Source organism: Toxotes jaculatrix, chromosome 5, assembly GCF_017976425.1.
Source record: "Toxotes jaculatrix isolate fToxJac2 chromosome 5, fToxJac2.pri, whole genome shotgun sequence".
In the NCBI taxonomy this organism is placed as follows: Eukaryota; Metazoa; Chordata; class Actinopteri; family Toxotidae; genus Toxotes; species Toxotes jaculatrix.
The window spans coordinates 18,559,649-18,582,966 of record NC_054398.1 but is presented as its reverse complement, the minus strand read 5'-3'; the positions used below and the strand labels follow the sequence as shown (position 1 = coordinate 18,582,966).

Genomic DNA, 23,318 nt, shown 5'->3' with positions numbered 1-23,318 from the left:
AAACAGATAGCACTTCTAATTTCGTTGTACTTCTTTTTGTGCAGTGACAATAAACAGATTCTATTCTATTCTATTCTACTATTGTTGACTACCACAGACTGCCACTAATTTCTCTATAGAGCTACAATGATTGATAGTGTGTCTGTGATGTAACCAACAACTAGTTTACAAGATACTGCACTAAAGAGATAGAAACTAATGTCTGGCAGACATTTATCATTGTCTACTGTGGAGGAAACAGATCAGAATCAGAATCAGATTTATTGGCCAAGTTTGTGCATACAAACAAGGAATTTGACTCTGGTTTTTCTCTCAGGCAGTACAACAACAACAACAACAACACAACCAACGGAACAACTTTTTTTTTTTTTTCACAGTTACCAATGGTGCAATGGGTCAGTCTGAATGTGGGTAGTGCAAAAAAGATAACTATATATATATACATACATACATACATACATACATGCATACATATAAACTATATATATAACTATAACTATAACTATAACTATATATATATATATATTCAGACTTGAGAAAAATAACGCAGGTTGTAGTGCAAACAGAAAAAAAGACGCTGAAATGAGGTAGTGGAAGAAGTAATGAGGAAGTATGCGTTATTACATGAAAACACACATGTGTAGTGCTGAGGAAAGTATTCAAATAATAATCCAAGTCCTGCACTGAAAGTGTTACTTAAAGTAAAATTATTATGTATTATTATTATGTAAACATAATTAGGAAAATGTTCTTAAAGTAACAAAAGTAAAAGTAGTCAATGCAGATTTTTTTCTCAATTAATCAATCGTTCGTTAATCGTTAATCAATTCATTCATTAAAATAATTGGAAGGAAAAGCAGTTTGAGCAGCATTTGAGAAACGGCAACCATGAAACAGTTCTCAGTGGATTAATCAATTAAGCAGCTAATCATTTCTGCTATGCTAGTACTGGCTGTTGGGAAACTTAATCTGTAACAAAGCATATTTTATAAGCACTTCATGTGTTTTATTCGCTTAATTTGTAAACTAGTCACTAAAGGTGTCAAATACTGACAGTGGACGGGAAAGTACCGTATTTCCTTCTGAAATGTGGAGAATAAGTATAAAGTAGCATTAAAGTAAAATAAAGTACAAATACGTCAAATCGTCCAGTACTTCAGTAAATGTACTTCTGCCACTCTGTTAGACCCACAGTTCTTTGAAATGGGTGGACAGCAAAGACTGTATGGTGGACAGAAGAGGGTTAAAAAAAAAAAAAAAAAAAAAAAAAAGCCACAAGGCAGCTCACCACGGCTGCCGCACGGTGGGGGTGTGAACACTTTCCCACACACACACTCAGTCACACAGATAGAGTCAGATATGCACACATCTTGTTTCTCACCAGCAGAGCCAGTTTAGTCACAAAGCAGGCAGGACAGAAGACAGCCGATCCCTCAGTCATCTGCTACCACCTTTGGAGAAGAAGTCCAAGTAAGTTTTGATCGTCTGTGCACTTTTCTAACAAGCTAGCATAAATAAAAGATTACGCCAGAATGTGTAAACTGGTTGTAAGTGAGCCGCCATCTCCTTTGCTTTTAGAAAACTTTGCGTTGCCCCAAAACAGCGTTTAATGACAATTTTTCTCACCAAATTAACCAAAAATGTTCTGTAACGTTACAGCAGTCAGGTTAGCTTAGTCGGGTGAGGCGACGTCCGTTTTATGGTTGACGTTTTAAAACGTAACGTTAGCTAACTTTTTTTTTTCCAACGGTCGGTAAAGTCGTGGAAATGATTAACCGAAGCGCTTTGGTTGAGAAAAAGTGTTTCAAAGCTGTGAAATAAATAAGCCAATTTAATGTCATTCTGTTATGGATATTACATCTTGCCATTGTTAGCACCGTAAAGACCTTATTATTATAAAGTTGACTTGAGAAAAGCAGCAGTCTGCCAGCCGTGCTCGCTTCGTCACTTTTTGTGACTTTGTGTGCTGTTTTCTGTCAAACAAAAGGGTCACAGTTTTTGAAGTCTGTCTTACGACAATAGACAGGTGCCCAGCTGAACTGTGAAAGAGGTGTTTCATACTGTACTCATTCCCAGTGTCTGTACTGCCCATTAAAATACGCTTTCATACTTCGCTTTTCATATGATGATCACATCAGAAAATGTAATCGAAAGTTTATGTGAAGCTAGTTTGAGGCTCTGCTACAAAATGAGTCAGATAAAGTGGATATCTTCCAAAATTACTGGCATTTTCGTACAAAAGTCCCTCTTTTTGTTACAACCCCCTTACTGTAGCTCAACAGGGAAACACAAAGAGGCAATTTTATACTAAAAAGACTTTGAAAGATATTCACTTGACTAAGCTTCATATTATCATAAAATCAACTTTACAGTCCATTGTGCACAAAGCGAAAGGCTGTGGACTGTGTCCCACATCGCTGACATTGAAGGCGTATTAGGACCGGATCTTTTAATGATCACTATGAACAAGAGGAGCAAAAATGTCCATCAGTGTTCATATGGGCGCTTGGCAATTGTTTTAAGACAGACTTAAACATTAAATCAGATGTCAAGTGCTTCCAAAAATAAAGGACCTCCAGGACTAGCTTTATTTTCATGGGTTCAGCATTATGCAGAAATGTGAGTAATAGAAGTATTAGCCCACTTATGTGTACAGTGTGTCATCAGAGGGTTCAGTGTCTCAGCTTTAAAGTGTTGAACTGGGGACTTACTGGACTCACAGCTCAGGACATATGCTCCCATATGGTGTGCAACCTAACCATTTGGCTGTCAGGTCGCCCAATACCACAGTATTTCTGTGGCAAAACAGAAAAAAACAATATCTTGTAGAAGTAGGCTAATGCCACTTGTGCTGTGTTTAGTCTTGTTGGCATAGATGCTTTGTCATTTTCACAGGATGGTGGGAAGTTACCTGGCACTGAACAAGAGGGGTTTCACCGCTTTATGTCATATGGTACAAGAGTCCCATAGATGCTGAATGGGAAATCCCCGTCAGCCTCCAGATATCATTAAATCTCATCAAGTGATGAAGCATTGTCTAGACTACAGATTTTGCATGACCCTGGTGAATGAAAACATTTTTAGACAATAACAATAATCTGATAATAAAAATGATCACCACTACCAGCTCTAGTCTTCTCACTTGAGAGCTGCAATATTACTTAAAAAAAAAAAAAACGGAATTTACACAAATTGCTGTGTCTAGAAATGTTATGTATGGTGAAACTGTTTCCTCTTACCCAACCAAAAATGCTCACCTTCTCAGTTTAGTCACCAAAACACCAGTGTAGACAATGAGGTACACCCTGTCTATACAGAGGGATAAACGACATTGTTGCAGATGTCAAAAGTGGGATTCTGGCATGGTATTAAGGGCTTTAGTACCAGGATGATGTAGGCAGGTTCATGCCAGCACGATGGCCTCACAGATGTGTAAATGGATTTTATATGACAGGAAGTCGTATGTAAAGGTTGGCACATTGCCTGAGTTTTTGTGTACAACAGGGCTGTAGATCCATGCTGGGTCCATTACAGACACAGTCGCTGCCATCTGTCACTCATGCTGTCTTCATAATCATCACTGTACCCCGTGCTTCGGAACTGGCTCTTTTTTTTTCTTTTTTTTTTTTTTTTACGGTAAACAAGCACTGATTTCAATTGATCATCTCTTGTAGTGCAGCCCACTAAAAGAGGTGTTAACCTGTGATGGTCCACGTGGAGGGGATGGGGGCTGTGAAGGTTAAAAATGGTGTGTGAGGTCACAGAGTTTGGAAAGTTCAGGTGACTCATTTGCGGTTTTCTCAGGGTATTTTTTTTTTTTTGCACATGGTGTTCTTAAGCCTCCTCCAGATGTTTTTTGTAACACACGAGTACAAATAAACTACATTATGTCTTGATTTCAGCAGTATAATGAATACTCCTGGAGCTCTTATACCGTGATACTGTGTTACAATGGCACTGTTTCTTGGAACTGCTGCTTGGCTCTGCTTTGAATTTCCATTGCTCTTTCCAGTTTTTATTTTCACTTTGGAAGAGATTTGTCATTCACTTTCAGGGAGTCCAGTGCATTTGGGTTTGCTTAGGTAGGTTCAAAAGAAATGAAGCTTTAAGCAAGCACCACAGTTTATCTGCTCCATGTTTGAGCTTACATGGCAGTTCTGCAAAAAAAAACCATTTGAGTGTATTTATGGTTTGACTTGTTCTTGCTCCCAAACTCAATATAGTCAGTTCAGTTGGCTGCTTTAGAATGGATTGGTCTGGGTGTGCTAGTGTTTTGTAGTTTGATTTGTTGTTTGAAAAATAAAATTAGTAGCACTGAGGCATTGTTAGGAATTGTTCACATGGAAGGGGCTTGGTCAACAAACAATGGTAGTCATAACTAAGCCTTTTTTAATCTGCACTGCTGCTCACCATCCAGACATAAAGACCAACAATCTCCTTTAAGGATTATGTACTTTGCAGGGGTATCTGGTGTGCGGTTTTGGCTTTGTGCTGTGTTTGGTTTTATTAACATGAAATTGTATTGATATTTAGGTTATAGAGTACATTTAATTGCCTAGTATAGGCGGTTAGTAATAGTCATATCAACCTCATTCATTTTTTAATCAGCCTACTGTACAAACTGTGTCTTCCACATAAAGGTTAAACCCAGCCAAACCATGTTGGATCTAAAAGATATACACTATTTAATTGTCCATATTTGTATTCGGTTACTCTAAATTGTATTACTTGTATTACTGACTTTATCCCACTGACCCATGTAATTGTAAATGTGTTACAGTAATACAGTTAAGATAAAGCAGTTGTTAAAAAAAACACCAGCAAGTAAACAGCATGGCAGCATGGCAGGTGTGGTTCTTTTTTAAATACCCTGCTATGTATTTAACATAGACTGTAATTCATTTCCTGTTGCAATGATGCACATTTCGAAGAGATGACAATTTTGATGTTACCACACTACTTTCCATTTGCATGTGTACACAGACACACTGCTTATCAGCCAAGAGGAAGATAAAAGTCTAGCAGTCAGATGCGACTGACATGGCAGCATGGTAAATATGCTTTATTTGCAAGTTATTTGACTGTTTCAAAGGTTAAAAAAAAAAATACTGGTAACACAACATACTGGTCATTGCTGAAAGGGATACTTTGTTCCATGAAACATTACTTTACATAAATTTACTTATCCAGCCAGCTCTTGCTGTGCCATAGCACAACATTTACTTTTAGCACCATGTGCTTGTTTTCAGTCTAATGTAAAAAAAAAAGAAAAAAATCCACCATTATGAAAAAGAACAATGATTTATTAAAATAAGAGCCTTTTTTGAAGGATTGTAGGTAAATGTATCCTTTGTATTTCAGAAATAATAAAACTAACTAAACTGTAGATAATGAGTTGGTGCTTTCAGAAACAGTAACCACTTTAAGAACTAAACATGCAGTGTGATAGGCTTTGGGAAGGACCTATAGTTTGGATGTTCAAAGAGACAGGGAGAAGAGAACAGCTTGTCATCTGGTACATGGGGAGTTGTCTTCATAGGATATTTTCAGACTCCTCAAATAACCACAATGGCTGGTTATATTTTCAGTTCTCCCCTGAAGGAAAAGGTCCAATTGTGGTAAATATTTTCTTTGGACTTATGGACAGCAGTCTGAAACATGTTGCCAGAGGGTTGTATAAAGTGTCCTTACTGTACCGTATGTGTGGTGCTGGCCTGGCCTGCAGGTGTTTTCTCAAAGGAAAATGTTATTCACAGAGAAGTCACTGAATGTGGTCATATGGGTATGAAACATAAATATACTGTACCTGTGAGTGTGAGGCAAACTAATTGTAAAACAATGCAGATATTACTGTAATATGCCCAGACGTGCAACGTCAGACAGTGACAGAGGGTGTGATTTGTCTGTTATGTGAATATAGTCATAAATAAGCTATTCTTGTTGTACATTTGGCTTGAAATACTTAATAAAATTTACAGTAAAACGTGTGTTTCTAACCTAAACTGTTAGTAAATAAACACAGTTGTATATCGGCTGAGTTTCCTTCTTCTTGCGATGACAATAGTATGCCTAACCATGTTGTCATGGGCTCCAAACAGTTATAATGACTTAACGACTAGCCACTTTGTGGTGGTCTTCTCTCCTATCTGTCTTACTAGGGTGGTTATTCTTGTTTGTGAAGAACAGAACTTTATAACAAACTTTCTTTCAAGCACATACAATATCGCAATAAAGCCTACAACAACAGGCCAATTGTTTTCTCAGAAATAGAGATTAGAGCAGGTTGGGCTGTTTAAGGTTGGAGAAACGTGCCTGTTGAAGACGAATTAGGCCAGTGTTGTTGCTTTGGAGATGAAAGCTGTGTTTAATCAAGAACCCAACTGTGCAGATTTTCCTGTGTCCTTGTTTTGTGCCTCACAAACTATGCTATTAAAGCCAGGCTATCTCAGGGCCAACTGTTTCTGTTTTGTATCTTTTCTCTCTCTTGTGTCTGCTCTTTTTTATCTTATATGCCCACATTATACTGCAATGTTTCAGTCTGATGTTTACTTAAACCAGTGCATTTTGTTCACCTCTGTCTTCCAGAAGCACAACCATGGGGAAAGGATGCATCACAGTCACCAAGTACTTTCTGTTCCTTTTCAACCTCCTCTTCTTTGTAAGTAATTCCATTTCTTCATCTCTGCTTCTTTGCGGCCATCTTGCAATAACTGCAAATGCAAAGCTTGCACGGTCAGAATCATGTCACGTCTGACTTCCACTATGTCAGTGGCTTGGTTTAACCAAGAAAGAAAGATAAGCATGCAATGCTCCTTCAGTTTAATCAGACACGGAGAGCTGTGTGAAGCCTCTCAGGTTTTTATTTGAATAAGCGTCCTTATTAAAATAGCACCAGAGGTTAGTAGAGATACATAGGGAAATGTTGGTGTGACTCTGCCTTGGGCAAGAGACTTTAGTGAGTACCTCAGCACACCCAGGTCTAAACTGCAGCAGATGGTTTCTGTTTGTTTCCTCCTCGCTCACATTGGCCACAACATAAAGTCCAGGGGTTGGTAAAATCCCAGACTCCTAAAACTGGCTGCAAGGATGTCCAGACCTTTCCAATGAGTCTGTGGCTGTAAACCTGATGCAGACCTTTTGATGTAGATGCTCAACTGGTGTCTAAGAGGAAGCGTGTGTGTCTGTGTCAGTATTTGTCCATGTGGACGCATTAGACCAGGGGAGGCTTGGGGAAGCCAGGAAGTGGTGGGCTAATGATGGCTGCCGGGAGCTCAACAGTTCCTCTAAGTGAACAGCTCTTAACCAGGGCTCTAATTATTGTTGTAGGGTTGAGGAGGGGCAGTATAACAAGTGGGATGCTAGTGAATCAACAAAGCCTCTCATCTTTGGATTTTGCCCCCTCCACAGTGCCCCACAACTTCTAAACAAGGGCCCTCTTAATTACATAGAAGTTCTGAAATTCATAACCTTATTACAAGGGTAAACCTGATAATTTTCTGAGGTTTTCAGACACCGGTGACAAAATGTTCCAGTCTAGACATAATGATTCTTCTCATTACTAATAATCTTGACCCCCCCTTACCCTCACTTAACACTACTGGGTTTTAATTGTGATAAAAACCAGAAAAGTGGAGATGAGAGCAGGTTGGGCTGTTTAAAGACTGGAGATATGTGCCTATTGTGATCTTATCCACATCCTCTCTTGCTCTGCATCTACTGTGAGAGAAAGAGACAGGCAGACAAAAAGACAGAGAGAGGAGTTAGAATCTGATTAATCCCAGATGTGACAGACTGAGAATGAAAAAATAACCTCTCTGTTTATGACATACCACCACAGATTCTGCGTTTTACTCATTTTACACATTAGATTTGGTGCCTGATTCTTTTCTGTTTCCTCTCCACAGATCTTTGGAGCATTGATCATGGGCTTTGGACTGTGGATTCTCTTTGATAACCAGAGCTTCATTGCTGTTTTGCGTAAGCATTATATCACACACACCTACTGTTGTGCTGCCACATCCTTTAGTGATAACACTTATGACAGCATTCAGCACCTCTGACCCAGCTGGTCTGAGAGCAGTGGAAATGGAAATAGAGATCGCAGTGTGTGCTTGTCAAGTCCTAAAACCCCTGGCCTACTCTGTGCAGCTTATTTGGGTTTCATCCCCCAGGACTCATTCCTAAGGAACCGCCACAAGGATGTTCGCAACAAACCAAAAATATGACTCAGGGATGAAATTTGATGACTTCCTCAGCCACTGAAAAGCTGCACTGTAGACATACAGACACACACTAACAGACACATGTCTTAAGACCCGGTGGAGTAGGTGGGAGGTGACAGGCTCTCAATTATCAAGGTTTTATCTTGTGCTGGAAAACAGCAGTTTTATTTCCCCACAGCTTCCACAGAGTTATACTTTGAACTTGCCTGTTTCTCACAGTTCCCCAGGTGACAGAGGCGCATAGATAGAATTTCCCACCCTCACAGATGTTGTCACACATCTATTTTTAGACACTGTGTAGTAAGAATGACACCAAAACTCCAAATGGGGTCCTGTAAGAGGCAAACTTATCAGTTTTGCCATAGATGACAATGTGTCTGACTTAGGTTACCCGCTGTGAAGACACTAGAAAAAGCATAATGAAAGCCAGTTCTAGCCTTGCCTGAAAAAAACAGGGAGCCAAGGACGGAAACTCTTAGTTGCCATAAATCTTGTTATAAATGCTTTCAGAGTATTCTTCCCAGATGGAGCATTGCCGAGAGCAACGGTGAAGTTTTCTCCCAGTTTATAAAGAAGAATTCTTTTAGTTTATTATCTGGCAACGTCATACTTTTTGGAAGTCAGATATAACATTTCTTTCACTTCGACTGTGATGCCCCTTTTCCTGTAGGAGATAAACATTTTGAAGTAGGTCGCAAAGCTAGGCGTGCTACGAGTGTTAACCCATTAAAATTAACCTCAGATGTGGTTATAACCTGCACCACTGTGCCAGTCTGAAAGCATGTGAGGATTTGCTGATCTAGTCTGTGTTTTTTTTATTGTTGCAGATTGAATATCTTTTGATTCTGGACTATTGATCAGAAAGAACAAATAATCTGAAGACACCATCTCAAGCTTTTGGATATATGGTTGAGAGTTTTCACTCTTTTCTGGCAATTTATTGATAAAATGATTCCAATCCATAACTAAGTAAAATATTTTGAAAAAGACAGTCTCACTGGTAGAGAAATCTATATTTAGGCTGGAAGTCTGTGCTGCTTTGACTAGTGAGTTGTGAAAAAGTTAAGAGTTTTGACGAAGACCATCCAGAACTGACCTTGTGTCCTGAAACGGTCAGAGTGAGTCTTATCTTTCTATTTCTGCTCTTGAGGTCAATGCCAAGGGAGGAATCACTCCAAGGTTATTATTGAGCTTATTGTGCTTATCTCCAGCCAGGCATTCAGCACATAAAGGCTGTACGGTATCCATCATCCTTAGCAAGCCCAGCCCTATTGTTATGATAATCCAGCTGTTCCTCCAGAGATAGCAGAGATCCTGCTTGACTGATACCCTATGAGGATATCCCTTGCGATGAGGGGCTCGATGACCTTCTCTCCTCCATGTCTCTTTGTTCCCTGTACCCAGGATGGGTCAACCTTAACTCCACCCTGGGTGTATGGATTTCTAACCTTACTGGAAATCTCTTAGCACTCTGTAAAGGAACAAAAACCAAAACTGCACACAACTTTGTTTATTGACTCTGTGTGTTCCCCTCAGAAGTTGTACCATTGCCTGACCATAAACAGGATCTCTGTGTTTTCAGTTTCCATTCTTTATGAGTGATATTAATAGAGGCCTCAGCAGCTGTCCTGATGACTCCAAGTAGGGGAACTTGGGGGAATGTTTTGGTTTCTGGCCCCCTATTTTTCAGTTAAAAGGTCAGCTTCCCCTTAATAGTTTATCCCAGTGATATGATGTCTTGAGTTTATCTTGCTGAAACTTGCCAAAACACAGCTTGCCTTATGTTTAAACAAAAGTCAGCCTTGGAAAGGGGGTCTCTGAGCCAGTGAGTGCTCCAAAGCACAGTTTGGAAATATGCTCCAGATTAATTGAGAAACTTTCCATAGTCATGAACAGAGAAAAGAGAACTTGGTAAGAAAGGGATTTTTCTTTAGACGACTCAAACTCTAGAAACTCAGCACAGAGTTGATCTTATGTTTACATTTTAAATCTGTACATGATGTCAACCATGACTTTTCTCCAGCCGTAGACAAGCTGAATGTGTGTTTCTGGTCATGTTTACAGACAACAGTCCTCCCTCCACCCTCAGCAGCTTTCGTGAAGGGCACTGTAATTCTTGCCTCTTTAAATGGAAAGTTCCGTGGATCCCACCCGAGGAACTATTTTAGAAAATCTAGCAGAGACCTACATGGAAATGTGCCATAGTACACGACAGAACAGCACAGTAACCAGGCGACCACATGCTGACTTCAGTAGAATTGTATGTTTTAGTATTACCACAGAAGAACACAGATGTTAGCTTTACAGCTGGAAACTTGTCCAGTATCTTAATGCATACAAGAGTGTGCCTGAGAGGAAACACTTTTTGAGTTCTAAAAGACCTTCATTTCAAGAGTGTAGGATAGAAACTGCAGCTGAAAAGTGGCTGAAGTAGCTGAAGTCTCGCTGATTGTGTTTCACTGTTGTTATATAGCTATATAGTTGCTATATGATGTAAAAGGATGTAGTCAAACCAAAGAATTGATATAATACCTCAACATGCAAAGTGGTCACAGCAGAGAGTTGCTCTGAGGTTACATTAGTGTTGCTCGATGATCTCTCTAATTCGAGGGTGTATGTTTTTACTGGAACAAGTGTTCATTAGGTTGCAGAGAAACCTACACACAAACCTCTATCTCAATTTTAGTTCCCACAGTTAATAATCATAAAGTATGATCTACATGGAAGAAAATATGTTTGTTTCATTGATTTAATGTTCCAGTTCAGCACTGAATCATCTGTGTCACTGTTTTCTCTGTTCTGTCTTAGCTGTAGGTATTTATTTTTTATGCCACCTACTAACGGGATACCAGTCTCTGTCAAAAGTTTGGTTTGCTTTCGTTCAGCAACACTCAAGACATTCATTGCTTGAAGTTTTCACTCTTCTTGACCGTCTGCAGTCACAGATATTTGTATTCAAAGCATTTCATGCACACCCCCCCAAATTCTGTAAGAAATTTATTTTTTAAGGAACCTGTGGACAGTTACATGCACCGCCTTTACACTCATTTGTTGCTTTTGCAGACACTGGTTGTGTGTGTGTAGGAGTCTGTGTGTATGAGAGAGACTGAAAAAACATGCTGTGCTGGATATAGAACATACAGTATGCTTGTCGGCGTCCCTTTAAATGATAGCCTGTAGCCACATAAACACTCTGCATATGTTGACCCAAGTACTTTTAGCTTTCAATTATTGTCAAACCACCACAACTCTGGTTAACCATATATGTACATGCATGTAATGACATCTTTGTGCATGCGTTTGTGCAAGTTTATATCAAGTACGTAGTCAAGGGTCTTTGAGTACACTGCAGCATCTATGTACAAAAGATGATATACATAAAATATGTGTTTTGTTCTGTTAGGGCTACAACAAACAATTATTCTTTATCAGTTAATCTCCAGCTTATTTTTCTGCGTGGAGAATTAATCACTTGGTTAATAAAATGGTTAATAAAATAGTTTCAGTCTAGACCTAAAATAAAATACCAAAAAGTAATTTAAAAAAATTACAAGACTAACATGAATAGCATGTCAAAAACTGTTTTACAGTAATAAGCGTTTATAAACAAATAAATGTATGATAACTGTTTCAAGCCTATAGATTCAGTTGTATGACTTTTAGTGTTAATTTTAAAAATCTTATCGGTGTTTGCATCTGTAAACAAGCGTAGTGGTTTATTCCAAAGAATTGGCTCATGATAAGAAAATTCCCTGCTGCCCTACAGATTGCTTATTTATCTTTAGTATAATAACACAGCCTGCACCCTGTGAGAATGTACAGTCATTAAGTATTACACAGTAGAGCTATACAGAGGAAGACAGCTTGTTTTATAGTCTGTGATATAATTCATTTTCATAGTGCATCTGCCTGGGTGTATACTATATATGATGATTGCTGCATGAAGCATCAGGAGTTAATATGAGAGAATTTGGAATAGCTACATCTATTCAGCTTCCTAGTGAGCAAGCCGAGAAGCATCGCACATTGCATTATGATCATTAAGCAGCGGTGGAGGTGTCTGTCAGCTTCTTCACTAAATGGATGGGGCTGAGTTATCTGATAGCTCTGACTAGTTTGTTTGGCCCAGGGATCTTTAGGAGCTGAAGCCATTTCACAGTGCTCAAATTCTGGCTTCATCTGCAGACTGAGCTCTGACTCTCTGGAGCTCCTCCAGCCCAGATAAGACAGCTACATAATGGCTCCAGTTTATCTCCTCTCCAACCTTCCAATCTTCCATTTCAGTGCCAGCCCCTCCTCCTCCTTCTGGATCTCTGTGCTCTACATACCAAAGAGGGAACTCAATTAATCTTGCCACACATTGACTTGTCTTGGCCCAACTCTCTCTGGTGGCCTATTAAAATAATTTTTGTGGGAGAAAAGCACAAGAATACTCTGAATTTAGAGGAGTAGAAGTTTTGCTCTGTGAAGCATTTTTGGCTGACTGTAACCGTCTGTATCAAAATGGTTTTGCATGTGAAGAAGTCCTTCATCTGAGCTGCATTTGTTTGCAAGCACACACTGTGGCTAAAGCAGAGAAACAAGAACAGAGATCAAGACCTCGTTGCTGTTATTTTACACGATATTATATTTTGTATCCTAATTGGTTATGTGTTTTGTTTTAAAAAAAGATGCTGTGTCTAACTGAAGAACTGAATTAAACTGCAAACTGTTGCTGTAAAACTGTTGTAGGTGGTGTGCCGTTTGCGGTTCTTTGTAAGCTAAACTCTTTCTGTGTTTTTTTTAACTTTCTGTTTATGTCTGTTTTTACCAGAGGAATCATCAGACACAGTGAAAGTGGCCTCATACATCCTCATCGGAGTGGGTTCACTGTCAATGGCCATGGGCTTCTTCGGCTGCATAGGAGCTATCTATGAAATCCGTTGTCTGCTGGGCCTGGTGAGGAATCACTGACTTTGAGCTCTAATGCTAACATGCTGCAGCTTGGTTTCATTCTGTTTAGAGGCAGACATAAGACTAATACCCACACCAGTTAAAAATCTAAATGTGTGTCAGAAACTCATGTAAGATCATGTTTATTCATGACTTCACTGAAGTGTTGTGTCACATGACGCATACATTAAATAGGTTTCAACCTCTGCTCTGTACAATATATAATATATAATATAATATATATATATATATATATAATAATTTATAATAGGGACAGAAAATGCCTATGCTATAGTTGTTTGCTTGTATCTACAATCCCTCCCTGTTTTGTATTTAAAGTTATTGCACTACTATTAAAACATACAAAAGCGACACAATGTTTTGCATGAAACATTCAGCTAAATGCACCTGCTCAAAAGTGTCAAGCTTGACTAAGAACACCTGATAGATTCTTGCTGACAGTAAAGCCCTTCAGCATTTCTGCTTATGTGTGGGCAGCAGGTTCACAGCATGTGTGGATTTACTAAGAGGAGGGAGTGTGACAGGGATAAAGCCAGCGAGATGTAGGGGGTACAACAAGAGTGGGGATGGGTGCATGACCTCTACAGTGTTAAACCTGCTAGGAGTTAACTGAAAAACTGCCGTGGCCTACTTCTCCCAGTGACAGTGACCAGCTGCCAGTAGACCCCCCATCACACACACACACACACACACACACACACACACACACACACACACACCACCCTTACACTCAGGGAGGACATACATAGATAAGGCCGTGGAAGGATCTTTAACGGTTTATATTATTATTGCTGAAGGCTTTAGGGATTATCTGTAAGATGTGATGTACCTGTAAACGCAGATTACTGACAGTTGAAAATGAAAAGTGTCTGCCCAAGAGTGTTTTACTTTTGTTGTTGTTTTGGCATGTAATGTGGAGGGCAGCAGAAACAACACTGACCAATCGTCAGCTTTTATCACCAAGTTGATATTGTGAACTTAATATTAAAAGGATTGTTTATTTACACATCTGGCAGTTGCAGAGTAATGTCATTAATTTGGAGTTGAATTGTTTCTGGCCACCTGGAATGTAAGTCTTGTATTTGCTCATGCTCTTTAGCTGCTAAATGCTCCATTGTGTTCACCTGCTAATTGCTAACTGTGTCTCTCTGCTGTTTGGTGCTGGGTGGACAGTGCTCAGAGATTTTATTTTTGCTGACAGCAGCTGACTGCTGCAGCCAAAAGCAACATATGAGAGAAGTGAGAGTGAACTAGAACAGCAAAGCTGCAGGCTGAACAACTAAAACTGAGACAAAATTTGTAATGATGCGTAGAGCCAGACAGAGTTTCAGGTGGCCCCTTTCGCTTTGTGACATTGTTTTCACATTGTCATTTTTTTCTTTATTTAATTTTCCATAATTGGTAATAGCAGATTATTGATTTCATTGATTGCTTTAAAAGTTTGGATTATAAATGCTGTGATACTGATATTGCCCTTATTCCCCACAGTACTTCACCTGCCTCCTTCTCATCCTCATCGCCCAGATCACAGCTGGAGTCCTTGTTTACTTCCAAAGAGAGCCGGTAAACTGATTGTACTATATTTAAATCTACTTTCCTCTGTTCCCTTTTTTTCTTATTTTCACTTCTTTATAAATTGTCCCCTCGTTTCTATAGTATGTTTTTTTTTGTCCCTTTTTATTCTCTTTCCTAATTAGGCCTTCTTTCACCCTTCTCTCCCTCCCACCACATTTCCTCCCACTGGTACAGTTGGAGGCCTAATGGGTATTTGTGCTTCCCCTCTTCACATTTGTGTCTGGCTGCATTTAGGTCTTAGCTAAACCTGTTAGTAAGCCCCCTGCTTCCTGTAACGAAACACAGTTTCATAGCTCAACGAATGGAAAGTGAGGGGTTGTCGGTTTGTGACTGATGTGACTGTGGATGCTGGTGAGATGAAGCAGGTGGACTGAATGTTTCTGTTGTTCTCTCATTCTCCCCTCTTGGTGTTTTTGTGTCTTTTCCATTAAAGAGAAAGAGGGCAAACAAATTTTTGGGGAATGCGTGTTGCTAAAGCCGCTGTCTTATGCTGACTTATTAAATTGGTATGCCCAATGTTGCCCTATCTACGACAGTTAATGATCACCCCAGGGACAGAAACCACTTTCTAGTGGTCTGTGATAATACAGTGTCCCCTACAGGCAGGTTTACTGAGTCACCAGCGTTGATGGACGATGTTTCAGTCTTTGCTCAGGGTTAAGTGACAGCCTGTTTTGAAAAACCAAAGTGTAATAAACTGTAAACTGTTTAAAGCCTTTGATAGAAAGACAAATAAGCCGGGGGGAGATTTAGTCACTAATGCTTAGGAAAGACCAAATTAGAAAACAGGTCAGACAGGTCACAACAAGCAAATATTGTCACTGCTCAGTGAAAATTATGTGTCTGAAATGTGGACAGAAGGCTGACGTGTTCCTTTATGGGTTGAAGTTCAGACAAACATTTTAAAAACCTGTTGGATTATCTCTAAAAATGCTGCGACAAAGCTGAAAACAAGGTTGTTTTTCTGAACTTATGCAAAGTTTATGTTTTGGAGAATTCACTTGACAGCTACAGTAAGACAGATGTGTACTGACACTACTACTATACTAACATGCATTTCAGTTTTGCTCAGGACGCTGCCAATAAGTTAAAGGATATTTCACAAGTGATGTATCTATAACGATATCAGAAAAAATGTTAAACAAAACCTTAGAAGAATAAAAAAAAGCAACATCGTCAGATGAAGGTGGATGTCAAAAATACTTTCGATACTACCGAATACATCCAAATATCAGAGTGTTTGTGACTTTTACATCTGTAGAGCATTTGTACATCTTAATGGGTCACTCAACACAAATTATATGGTACCAAATGTGCCATAAAACAGTGTGGCCATCAAACTGAGGTATAACTTGAACTCTCCTCCTGGCTGTTTTCTCTAAAACCTCTTCTATCAAACTGGTGATGAAACCAGCACTTGATCCTTAAATAATGGAACCATCCTTGTGTGTTTGTGTGTTTGTGTGTGTGTGTGTGTGTGTGTGTGTGTGTGTGTGTGTGTGTGTGTGTGTGTGTGTGTGTGTGTGTGTGTGTGTGTGTGTGTGTGTGAAGGGAGTGTTGCATTTGAACACACCAACCACCATACCGGTTTCACACTCTGAACTTAGCCATGCCCTCCCAGGACATAAAAAGCCTTTTCCTTGATAAACCTCACCCCTGTAGGACTCAGGATAGGCGGAGGCTGCTGTTGCCCTTTCAGCTGTTAGTCCCCCAGCATGTACGCATGTGTGCACATGTGTTTGTGTGCAACTCTTATGTGTGTTTCTAGGCTTAGACGCGCTCTCTGTGTTTAAGGCTCACCACAGGGCAGGGCGGTGCCCTTTCCCAGAATAGGGTGAGGCTCTCACTCATCTCCAGTAGAGCTCTGAAGCTACATTGCTGCCACTGCTCTGTGGTCTTGCACATATAAACACAGAGTCATACTCATGTCTTAGCTGTACTTGTGCAATCATGGTACTTCACAGGGTAGTACCACCCGAGATGCTGCCCTAAGAAACATTAAGTTCAGATGTTGGTAGTAAATTTCAGAAAAAAGATTTAGTCTGGGTGTGTTTGTTTTCTTTGCTTCAACACTGTCTCTCTGCCATGCATCAAAGATTGATTTCTTTGTGGACAATCTGTCAACTCTTTTTTTATGGCTTATGTGCAAACATGCACACACATACTGATTATGTCTCAACCTCAAGTAATCACAACTCGTGTGACGTTTACACTTTGCATCGCTGATTGTCATCTCATTTCCAGTTGAAATATGAGATGTCCAACATCATAAAGGGCATGATAATTAACTACACCGGCGAGAACAGGACCACAGAGCACACATGGGACTTCATTCAGAGGACGGTGAGTTGACTCTTTAACCTGGTTTGTACAACACACACACACAAAGGTGTAATATACTTGACAGTTTGAATATTCATTCTTTTAACCCAGATACAGAGTGTTGAAAATTAAAATGAATACACCAATTACATCAAACAAGTCTATTTGAATAAAGTCAGTGTTTCCATTGCTGGTACCTTTAATACATGTAAATATATGCGGCAGGTCACTTGGCCAGAGTTGTTGTTATCTGAAGTGACTCTTACTGTAACATCAGTGTGCATATTTTTAATGGGCTTCTCTGGTGTGAATTTAAACCTGCAGTGTGAGTCGCACATTCATTTCATTATAATGCTGCATCCACATCGTGTCTGCAGGACTAGAAGAAGAACACCACCATCAAAACCACCACTCACCTAATTTAGCTACTTTTGTGGGGTTGTGTATTTTTAGCAGTTCTTTAACAAATGAAACCACATACATGTTACATATTAAATAGCTCCTTTGAAATTAACTCAATCCCTTGTATTAATTCTGATGTTGGATTTTATTTAAATGTAAGTTTTTCTTGACACTACATTGGTTCCTTTCACCTAGTGGGAGGTATCATAGCTGTCAAAAATCCCTGTTATCTCTGACAAGGAATTAGAACTCAGAGGCTGAAGTAAATAGTTTGGTTTCTTCTAATCATGATCTAAATGGTACAATGTGTACTCGCCACAATGTACAGGACTGTGCTGCAGTGTCACTTTCAACAGATGTTGAAATGTTTTTACATATCCCTAGTGGTATTTAGCCATGCAGACAGTTTTGGTTTAATGTGCCCAGGTTTTGAAATCAGTCTTTAAGTTTCCTGCCACGACATCAGTACCATAGAGAATTTTGTTTGGTGCACAGAGCTTTGGAAAATGACTTTTACATAGCTCAACAGCTACTTGTCACTTTGGATAACCCACAGACCGCACAGTGAAAAGTTTTTATTGGAGCCATTTTCTATTGAAGAAATAGTCCCTATGAAACCTATTCACTTAATGGTCTTTGGATTATCCTGAATGACTCAGACGTTGTTTCAACAAAACCAAGTTGCTGTTGAATTTTAGTGCTTTGAGGAGCACAAACTATAGAGCTAATTCTGTTAACTTCCATCAGTTTGGTCTGGCAATAGAGGTTTCAGAGGTGGATATCTTAGATCTCAGTGCGTAAAACTGAAACTGTTTTCATGAGCAGCCACCATTAGGGGTAAGTGAGAAAATATGTTTTTGTACTTTGGATGGACTGCCTCACTGAACTAACCAGCCCAGAGCAAACCAAAAATACAGTCTGAAGCAGGCCAAGGTCAGATTTCTCCACACTATGATAAAGTTTGTACATTTTCTTCACTGTCATCAAGAGATTGATTGCAAACACCACAACAGAAGCATCTTATTTATTTCACCATTAGTCTGTGCCGTTTTTCATTTGTCCTTTTTCACATCCTGCCTCTCTTTTTCCTGTCACCAGATGAAGTGCTGTGGATGGACTGGTCCTGGAAACTGGTCTGAGAACCTTTTGATCAAGAACAGCTCCAAGCACCTGTACTCATGTTCCTGTCGAAATCCCGACTTGCCTGGCACGGACATCCAGGAAGTAGGACTGTGTGAGCACACGTCCTCAGACAGACCCGTCTATGAAACGGTACTTCTTAAATCTGTTGTGTTGTTTCTACAGTATGTGTGAATGCATTTTAATTATAGTGTAGCTTAATTCTTCGATTGGTTATAAAATCCTTCCAAATGTGTCTGTACACTGTTTTTTTGTGGTCACTCACTTATATAAATATTTAAGTGCCACAATATAAAGACACCTAATTACAAGTAAAAGTCCTGCACTGAAAATCCTGGTATGTACATATAAAAAGCATTTTAATGTTGTTAAGAGACAGCAGGTTTGTGAAATGTCTTAAGTAATAAATTCTACCCGGCCCTGCTGAGGTCTGTGTAAATGGAGGCATTTTATCTTTAGGTCCAGACCATGAGTCGCGTTACTTGGTGTTCCTTCAGCTGGGTGAACAATGCTGCAGCACGCCTGCATTGTCCTGATAGACCTCACACCTTCACGTGTTACATAAGTCAGTTGGACTCGTGTTGTGTAACTCCCGGTGCCAGCTCAGGCACCGTGGCACTCTGGTAGCTCTTAATCAGCACAGTGAATGCTGACGGCTGAGGCGTGTTGTTTGTGCTGTGTGATTTGTTCAAATACCAGGAAAGCTCCACTGTTCTGTTGTTTGGTCTGCGTGTTTCAGGAACTTTACTCTCCCTCACTCTACTGTTTTCCTCAGCCCAGCTAAGCCATGTTATTCTTCTCCTCACTGACTCGGTCCAAAGCCAACAGTTGTGTTTTGAAAAGGCTCTGTTCATGTCCGGCTGGGATCACGTAGTCATTCATCTCTCCTCTGGACGTTGAATCCCCCCCCTCCACCACCACCACCCCCCTCATGTCTTTCTCAGCTTCATTCTGTCTCTCCTTCTTCCTCTCTGGTTCTCTCCTTCAGGGCTGTATAACCAGTGTGGAGAAATGGCTCTTGGACAACTGCGGTGTTATTCTGGGAATGTGTGTCGGTGTGGCAGTCGTGGAGGTACAGTATTTATCCCTCCCTCACACTAGTCTTAGAAGATATGTTCAGATTGTTGTCAGGACAACAATCTGAACTTATCAGATTAAGGCGGTACGAGTTTCTCATTCCCATACTGGCCATGAATCTATTCCTTACAGAACTCCATTGTAAAAACAAAAACTGGACTCTTAGTTTAGACAAAGCTAGTATGTGACTTCATCAGTCTGAGTTAAAAGGAATAGTTCACCATTTTGGAAAATATGCCCGTTGGCTGTCTTGATTTTTTTTGATCATTTTTACACAGAATGAGGAGTGCAGATTTTTGTCCACCATCTTTTTCAGTGGAGTCATATCAGGATGGGATCACTTCATTTCCAGTATGAGGAGGAAGAGAGAATACAGTAGCTAATAACTCTTTTAACTAGAGCTGAAACGATTAGTTGATTAAATGATTAATCTCTTTGTCTTACATGATAGTAAACAGAATATATTGAAGTGCTGTAGAGTTGGTCAAACAAAACGAGCAGTTTGAGAACATCACCCTGCGCCAGGAGAAATTATAATTTGATAGGCATAAATAGTTTGTTACAGCCTTTACCTTTAACACATCTGTGATACAGTAGCAATGCATAAATCGTGTATGTGATTTAATTCTTTGGTTTCAACACATATTAGTTTGAGTCAGTGCTCCTCTGGTCAATTTCAACTGTGATAACTAAGGTGATGACTCCATTTCCTCCAGCTCCTCGGGATGATTCTTTCCATGTGTCTGTGCAAGAGTGTCGTCCAGGAGGATTATACCAAAGTACCGAAGTACTGAGCTGAAGACAGAGCCAGCTTCACACCACACACAGATGGATGGACTCTTTCCCTCTCTCTGTCTCTCCTTGTCTCACATTTTTATGTACACACACACACACACATAAAATAAGACAGCTGTCTCCCCCGTTTGAGCTTCTCCTGCCTTGACAGCTGTGCAAATTTCTCACGCTCCCTTATGCCCCCCCCCTCACACACACACACACACACACACACCTCTCAATCAAACTTGACACACTTGTTGGACAGAAGTTCACAAATTACCATTGTCGTCTTATCATTTGTGTTTTCAAAGGAGACATTTTTGAAATTGTTTGTGGTGGAAGTCAGAGAATTTTACAGTTCGATACTATGCAAATGTTCATCTTGTGTTTTGGTTTTCCTTGGCTGACCTCAGAGAAGCGCTTAATTAACGTAGTAGTAGTAGAGAGAGCACTTTAGTGACATTTGGTGAGCTGAGAGCGGCAGCATCTTCTGACTCCAGGGCAGGGAGATGAGAGGGAGGCAGGAGGGTGTGGGTGTGTGCGTGGTATACGCTCTTAAGGATTAATGCCACTCTGTGATCCTGCAGCTGGTATTTTTGGGGCAGAGGGTGGAGGAGAGGCCCAGGGCAGGGCTGCTGTGGTGGAGGTTTTGGCTTCTATCATGAGCTCCTTGTACCCAGTAGCCCTGATGTAAACCTTCGTTTACACCCCCCCCCTTCGCCGGAATCCGTCATCTGTTAGCATCTCTTATTCACATCGCTGTCTTCCTCTCGGGTGTGTGTGACTGGTAACCAGTACTTTCCAAACTCACTAGTTTTGCATGAAGTAGGTGTGTATGATGTGTTGAGTGAGTATTTTATTTCTTCTTGTTCTTCTTTTTTTATATTCTCATGTCATCTCTGTTTTTACAGCTGTATATATGACTTTGGTAAGGGATTGTGGCACTTCAGTGCTTGGTCAGCGTTATATATGGGAAAGCAGTCACCCACATGCTCTTGTTTTAAGAGTCCTATTGTTCTTCGTTTCCTTTCTACTGCTCATGATGTACAGAATGTGGCTGCCACAGCAGCTCGTCAGCACTGTTGTGGTCTGAATCAGAGAAATTGGAACCCTTAGAGTGAATCTGTCATCACTCATGAAGCTATACTTTCAGTTCTTTAGCATAGTATGAGTTTGTGAACAGTCAGTCTATCATTCTTTAAGCTCTTCACACCTGCTTTCATTTTGAATTTTTTTTTTCCTTTTAACCATTGTCCCAGTAACACCAAAATGGCAGCTGTGTGACCACAATGTAGTTTACTTTTGCTGCATGATTGTTTATGTCCCGAGGAGTCGTGTTGCCTGGTTTATATTATCAGTAACAAGAGCAGGGGAAAAAAAAGTTGGAAGTTAGCAGCGACTGCATATTTTCAGAGGCCGCTGTGACCAGAAAATGACCATCAGCTCATCCTATCTTAGCTCAATATGTTTTACAGAAACGTTCCTTTGAGTTTCCTCATCCCGCTCATTATCCATCTCATCATCTCAGTCCTTCCACTTCATTTTGAACACACTATTATGACTGAATTTATGGTTGATATAGTGGATAGATTGCACTTTTATGTGGCTTATAGTTTTTCATGCCATCCCACATGAGTCGTTTCAAATCATGTTCATCCTGCTGAAGTTACGCATGAGGGAGGAAACTGGCCACTGTTGAAAAGAACAGTTCACATTTACAGTCAGCCTCTGTTTTATGACCTGCCAAATTGAAACATTAATTTAACTTAATGAGAAATGAAGGCTTTTTATTGTGTGTTTAAGGTATTTTTACACTTTTACAAAAAAAAAAGATTTTGTTCAGTAGAAAAAGTATTTGTTGACCTGTAAGCCATGTTTAAAAACATACTGTGTATTTGTTTTTATTATTGAGAAGTATTAAATTTAAATTCACTAGACTCTGTTGAACACCGCATCAGATTCATCTTATGTAAAAAAAAAATCTACTTTAACAGAACATTTATTTAGACATTTAATGTTTGGTAGGTTGTTGTGCAGGTTACTATTTGATTTGCCTTGTTGGCACATGCCAGGTTTTGTACCTAAAGCAGCCAGAAGGTGGCAGTATATACTTAACAGTGTCACTGGCTCAGGCAGAAATACATTTGGACAAGATGAGCAAAATCAGTAGGTTATGGCATTTTATGTGTAAAATGCAAGATGCTTCATCATTGGATTCATTATGTTTTAAAAACCTGATTTGTAAAAGCAGCAGATTTAATTATGGGCTTTATGCAGATTCTTAAGAAATTAGTTATTTCACCACCGTCCTAGTTCTACACCTCTAAGCTAATTCATTTCTCTTTTTTGATTACTCCTTAATTTAGTCTTTGCATTTTCTTGTTAATTTAGTCTGACTACCCTGTGGCTGAACAGAACAAAGAGCTCCACATCCATTCACTTCTCTGTGATAACAGGATTTATCCTCTGCAACAAATACAAAGGAGTTCCTCTCACACGATTTAAGAGCAAGGACTCTTATCAAGGAAAGGGAGTCTCATGATGTCATATTATGCCAGAAGCTAATACCTCACCACTGACCAGCACAACTTTTAAGCAAAACAACACAATCGCAGCACAGACCTTGCTGCTCTAATCCACTGTTGTCTTAGACACTTAACCTCAGTATAATGACTACAGCTTAGTGTTTTCTCAGGAGACTGTTTTCAAGTAACTGAGCAGAGCTGCATCTCATCAGGGAGCTCTGTCCATGCTGAGTGCTTCGAGCGCCAAACATCAATTTCTCGTTTAAAATGCGATATTGAACTTAAGAATAACAGCTGTGGGCTACAGGGGAGGGGAAAAAATGGA

The 23,318-nt window shown here is 39.8% G+C and overlaps 1 protein-coding gene across 2 annotated transcripts; it reads left to right on the top strand.

The window, feature by feature from the left end:
• The first annotated feature begins 1,334 nt into the window (after nt 1-1,334).
• Nucleotides 1,335-22,405, top strand: LOC121182070 (CD82 antigen-like). 2 transcript variants are annotated; one of them, XM_041038384.1, is made up of 9 exons: nt 1,335-1,470; nt 6,586-6,658; nt 7,905-7,977; nt 13,036-13,160; nt 14,664-14,738; nt 16,995-17,093; nt 18,573-18,746; nt 19,603-19,686; nt 20,408-22,405. In XM_041038384.1, exons 2-9 carry the CDS (start codon nt 6,596-6,598, stop codon nt 20,483-20,485), a joined length of 771 nt encoding a protein of 256 aa, XP_040894318.1. In that variant the 5' UTR covers nt 1,335-1,470; nt 6,586-6,595; the 3' UTR covers nt 20,486-22,405. The 2 variants fall into 2 exon arrangements, with proteins under 2 accessions (XP_040894318.1, XP_040894319.1); XM_041038385.1 differs by lacking the exon at nt 20,408-22,405 and adding an exon at nt 19,908-20,391 and having other exon boundaries at nt 19,603-19,773.
• The last annotated feature ends 913 nt before the right edge of the window (nt 22,406-23,318 follow it).